Below are 6,000 nucleotides of genomic sequence, written 5' to 3'. Positions count from 1 at the left end.
CTTGGCGGCGGCTCACTGTTGGGATAGGCGGGTTGCTCGGCGGCGGCTCACTGTTGGGATAGGCTGGTTGCTTGGCAGCAGCTCACTGTTGGGATAGGCGGGTTGCTTAGCGGCGGCTCACTGTTGGGATAGGCGGGTTGCTCGGCGGCGGCTCACTGTTGGGATAGGCGGGTTGTTCGGCGGCGGCTCACTGTTGGGATAGGCGGGTTGCTCGGCGGCGGCTCACTGTTGGGATAGGCGGATTGCTCGGTGGTGGCTCACTTAGCTCGGCGGTGGCTCACTCACTGGGGGGGCGGGAGGGATTGTTGCGAGGTGGCGGCTCACTCACTTTGCTCGGTGCCGGCTCACTTGGGGGGGGGGGCAGGCGGGTATGTCGACGATGGCTCACTCACTGTGCGGCGGGCAGGAGGGTTGCTCAGCGATAGCTCACTCACTGGGGGCGCGGGCAGGAGGGTTGCTTGACGGCGGCTCACTCACTGGGGGATGGCGGGAGGGTTGCTCGGCGGCGGCTCACTCACAGGGGGAGGGGGGTGTTCGGTAGTTGTGGTTGTGTGTGTTGCTGCCTTCCTTGTCTCTGGTGACTCCTGCCAGCAGTGACATCACTTCCGTCACCACTTACTTCCGTCTCAAGTAAACACGTAAATGTCGCTAAAGACGTTTCACTTCAAAAACTAATAGGGGGAAGTGCTGCAGCAATCGGCCATAAAAATGTAATGATAACATTCACACTGTGTATATTGTGCTGATCTGTTCTATTTTTAACAAGTTTTTGATGATTTTTTACCTGGTTTATTTTTTTGTTTAATGGCAGCCGGTGTTACCATTGAAACCTCTTTTTTAAAATGTGTATGGACTGAAGCCTCTATTTTCCAGGAATGCCACATTTTTGCATATGCTATCTGCAGAATGCAGCTCCAAAAATGTAACCGCGTGATATTGCTAAATTCAGCAGGCAAAGGACTTCCAGGTGGTAAAATCAACAATACTACTTTCCAACTTTTTATTATTATTATTATTTTTATATGTAAAGCATGCGACAATATATAATTCTAAAATGTTACCTAAACTGGCAATCGTTTTGGTGCTCCTGTTATAAATCAATGGAAATCCTGATTGTGTGGCTAACATAATGGCTCATTCAGTCAAACTCAGCAGCTAAAATGTATGCTTATATTACTAAGGTAACATTATCTATTGTTACAGTTTGCAGCTCAAACTGCTGGGAACAGTGGCAACAAATTATCACAAACAGGAAAGTGTTGCAGAGATCTTGCACTGGTGGGCAGTTATGCTAAAACCTGCTATAGAAATCAAAGGCTGCTTTAAAACTCATTACAAATGGCATCAAGTGTTGAATAAAAAAACAAAAACAGTCACTATTCTCTAATACTACAGAACACATTTATTTGAAAAATATATATATAATATTTCACACGTTGTGCTGCTTTAAAAGAAATGACACATTTATATGTATGGTGATTGCTGCTTTAATAATGATGCCAGTTGTGCCAATGTCTATAGGGATTTGGCACATGAAACACAGCTTCATTTTGTTTGCTCCAGCTTGATACTGTATGTAAAATTGTTATATCTCAAAAACTACTAATCTGACTTTTATTAAAAAGTCAACATTTCAATCTTATTCAAAAGCATGCCTGTACAAATCGGTAAAATTTTCACATTTGAAGTAGGTTAAAGCAGCAAAACACCCCGGACTAAATCTTTTGTTGTTCTAGGATTTAAGCCGGGGTCTCCGAAGCTGAACCCCATTAATTTCAGCTCCGGGGGTTCCCTGCTTCAGGAGATCCTAACCTCCATAGGGGTGCCGGTATCGCTGTAGCCACAGAACTTGTATACCCAACGTAATGGCGGCGTTTACATTTCCCGCGTCATGCGGGCCAACAGGAAGCCATGACGTCATCTGCTGCGGCTTCCTGTTGGGCCCTCGTGGCCTGGACATTTAAACTTTACAGAGATACTGGAACCCTTAGGAGGTAGATATGTCCGGAAGCAGGGGGTCCCCAGAACTGAAAATAACAGGGGTTCAGCTCTGGAGACCCCCTGCTTCAATCCTATAACAAAAAAACATATGCAGTGCAAGGTGTTTTGCTTCTTTAAATGGCTTTGGGTAACCTCCATTAACTGTTGGGAGAAAGTTGGGACATTTTGGGCTTTTGTTGCCCATGTCAATTTGATTTTAGTAAAACAATACTAAAAATAGCTTGCAAATAGAAGGTTATGGTAGTATTGGACCAATCGGATAAAATGTCCGTAAGTTAGAGACTGTACTACAAGAATTGATCTGTTGCAATAAAAGGTGTTCTCTTACAGCGTTATATTTACCAAGATCGAATCCCACTAAATAGGAAGATACACTTTTATTAGGCTGGAATAACATACACAAACACACAAAGTATAAATGCTCCCATAATATATCAAAAACACAATATGGAAATAAAGATATTACACATACATACAAATTGAAATATATGGTGAAAAGGACTCACAAAAAGAGCAGACGCCTCAATGTTTGTTTATGCAATAAATCTTATTTGGATCATTCCTTTTTTTTTTTTTTAAATCACTTACTGTATTAACAGTATAGTAAAATTAGATGACATAAGAAATGTAGAATATATATATATATATATATATATATATTTTTTAGAACGTATTAATATGGAGAGAGAAAAAGACCATGCAAATAAAATAGGAAGTGTATTTGCAAAAAAGCTGTAAGATAAATCAACAAATTGTCCGTGTATACATATTAGATTGTATTTCTTACATAACTAGGTAGTGCTTGCCTATCTTACCAGATATTTAAAACACAATTTCACATCTCGCTAAGAAAATCTTTCAACATCTTAACCCACAGAAATAGAAATGCTGCAGTATATAAAGCGAGACTCTATAAATGAATTGAAAGCTCTCAACCGCTCCTTGTTCCTGGGTAAATTGTAACGCCAAGTACTGAAGATCTGACACAAACCATCTCCAGTACTGCAGCCCGTCTCCTAATACATTGTTATATAATATCTCCCACTCTTTAGCTTTCTCAATAGGGCACGGAGATCAGCAGCTGTTATTACTGGAAAGAGCTTTTGTGTACAGTAAGTACTGTAGGGAAAACGCTACTTTGCTGGGTGTGTGCAATTATAATGAGTTTTATTCTCTATTGCAGCATTTGACATGTTTTTCGGTGAGCATGAACTACTGCTTTAAAACTCCATCTATATTTACATAACTAACATAAAAAGGTTCAGGACACCAACTGCACAGTTACATAATAAACAATGAAATAACAAGTCTTTAAGGCTCTGAGGAATGTCATGTGAACTTCCGATTTCCACGCGCAGTACTGTAGGTGAATGTCCTCACATGCTTTATGATAGCTGGAATGAACCGTGATGCCGTTTCTTTTTTTATATTTGCTCTGCTTTATAACAGACATTTAAAGGATCGGTTCTGTGCCATTCCAGTCTACAAATGCTCCTTTCCATCTAGAAAAACAGAAAAATAACAACATTCCTTCAGTTTGATTAAAAAAAATGTCAGTTACATAAAACGTTGATACAGTATAAAGTTTCTTTATACATACACTGGGTGGGTTTTGAAAATTTTCACTGGACTAATATAAGAGTTATTCAGATGTATTATTGTGCATGAGCTTCAAATTATCTCAGAAGTCTCATCTTCAAGTATCTATCTGTGCTACAGATGCAGTCTTTCCTTATGGCGCCGGCGTCCGCCGGAGATTCTAGAGCACTCGGCAACACTCCGCGGCCCAGTCCATAGCAGGCTGTAATGGCCCATTGAGTGAACAGAGCGGGGGTCCCTGTGTTTGAATGGGACTCGCGCTATGTGAATCCTACCGGGCTTTACCTGTGTGTAAGAGATGCGCACTAAGAAATGTTTCCACTTACTCAGGGTTGCTATTAATTTAACCCTATCAGTACTGATGTGCCTAATCAGGAAGTCAGCACCTCATTAACTGCTCCTGGTGGTAATCACATTTTAAACTTGTATACTGTATATCCTTTGATATTTTGTATATGTGTTAATCACTATAATTTACTGACTTTTCCACTCTTATATTTATTTGATACAAATACCTAATAAAAGTTAATTTTTAATATATTATAATTCCATGATTCATTTAGTTAATTGAGTGCAACACACAGTGCTTTCTTCTCTTGCAACTCTAATGCGTACTATATATTCCTGTTTTGCACCATTTTACTACCTTTTGACTACACGTCTCTATTCATCTATGTAAGCTGAGCAAGGAGTGTTTCTCCTTTTGTGTCTATTCAGCTGCTATGTGCCCTTAATATCCTCGCATGGAGCATATGGCCACTGGCAACATAACATCCAGAGAGTAAATGAATATAGAGGATATAATAATAATGCAATTTCACAGCTTATTACAAATCAACAATGCCCCGAGACATAAACAGCCACTAGTATTTTCTGTAATCATGGTGCATTATTATAGAAATGAGACATGTGGCCTTCTCATTGCAACCAAGTCTCTGCCGGCGTTCGGCTGCAGCGGGACCCTCCGCCACAGCGCCACTGGGCACTGCTGCTTTGCCAAGGTAAGTTAATTTAAGGGTAATTTCGCGGGTTAGGGTAGGGGGTTAAGGAAGTTACACTACAAGTGATATTAAACCCCCAATAAGTGAAAGTATATGCCAGTTGGCTACAGTATACCATTATGTTCTTTGGGCAGAAACAATAAAATGGATTATGTTATGTTTAATATGCATTTTCTAGATTATTAGCAGTATGTTGGGATTATTTTTCTCTCAATGGGATTCCAGAACAGTCGAGAAATGTTTACAAGATGGCCAAAAATTCAATTGATGGATAACATGGGGAACTAAAATTCTCCTCTCCCATTCATGATTTTCTGTGCATTCCTTCACCACACCCAACTGGTGACTCTCCACACTAATGCCTTCCTGTTTTGATTTTATACTTTAAAAGTCACAAACAGCAGATGTTACTGTACAACGGTAAAAAGGATGAATTTAAGTTATAAATATATTTTCTCTCCTAAAGTTGTTTTTAATATAGTCCCAAAAACCGCTTTGACTTTGCTTCAATTCACCCCCCCTCCCCCCCAACCCCCTAATAAATTCAGCTTGTTCCCTGCAAAAAATATATATACACTACATACATTACAGTAGTTTATGAAAATCCAAAAAAACAGTCAGCACAGACATTTTTAGTTTAAAACTTAGTGCAATTCATCACACAATCAATTTTTCAATTGTCTTTAGAGGCTCCTGAGGAAGGTCCATAAAAGTGATTGAAAAGTAGAACACTGTGTAAATAAATTGCATTGACATTGCACAAAAACATGTGTACCTGTCTATCACTCTAACTGAGCCACTGATTGAGCCACCTGTGCTGAAGCAGGGATATCCTTAAAACATGATCTGCCAGTGGCCCTTGAGGACTGGAGTTGGCCATTCCTGCTCTATAGAAAGCCACCAAAGAACATTATTTTATGTTAGAAATGCCAAAATGCTAAAAAAAGACTGTTGAGAGAAAGGGAGAGGGAGAGAGCTAGAAAGAGACAGAGTGGCTTAATCAATAAACTGAGATTCCACAGCACTACATGGAAACTAAAAGGGAATTGAAATGGTAATACAAAAAAAACACTGAGCACGAGCACTCATTTCAAACACGTATATTGTTATCTCGTAACACAGAAATACAACACATGGAAAGGCAAAGGGCCAAACGCTTTGCCTACTGGGCCCATCATACATCACGAAGGCCCAGATCGACATACATGGGTGTCAAGCTTCAGCCCCCCTCAGAACCCATTCATATCACTTTTCTCATGAAAACTGCATGCACATTGATTATTTTCTAATTATTTTTGCATGTATAATGCTGATTTAACTGCGTATTATCGCAAGGTGAAAAGGTTAAGTATTGCCAATGTTATATAAGAAGGGAAATCATTACATATAATGGATTTTG

The 6,000-nt window shown here is 40.0% G+C and overlaps 1 protein-coding gene across 7 annotated transcripts in view; it reads right to left on the bottom strand.

Moving 5' to 3' along the window:
- Positions 1–1,415: 1,415 nt before the first annotated feature.
- MINDY4 (MINDY lysine 48 deubiquitinase 4) overlaps positions 1,416–6,000 on the bottom strand; it is a 130,516-nt gene continuing 125,931 nt past the window's right edge. For 6 of the 7 annotated variants that reach the window (XM_075587962.1, XM_075587963.1, XM_075587961.1 and 3 more), the window contains one exon: positions 1,417–3,503. In XM_075587962.1, the coding sequence (XP_075444077.1) occupies positions 3,455–3,503 (49 nt within the window). In that variant the 3' untranslated portion in view covers positions 1,417–3,454. Of the gene's footprint in view, positions 3,504–6,000 lie in introns of all 7 variants that reach the window. The other variant, XM_075587964.1, reaches the window with a different exon arrangement.

Source organism: Ascaphus truei, chromosome 2 (genome assembly GCF_040206685.1).
Source record: "Ascaphus truei isolate aAscTru1 chromosome 2, aAscTru1.hap1, whole genome shotgun sequence".
Lineage (NCBI taxonomy): Eukaryota > Metazoa > Chordata > Amphibia > Anura > Ascaphidae > Ascaphus > Ascaphus truei.
Note: the sequence above shows the minus strand (reverse complement) of the source record. Positions and strands in the feature narration are given on the sequence as shown.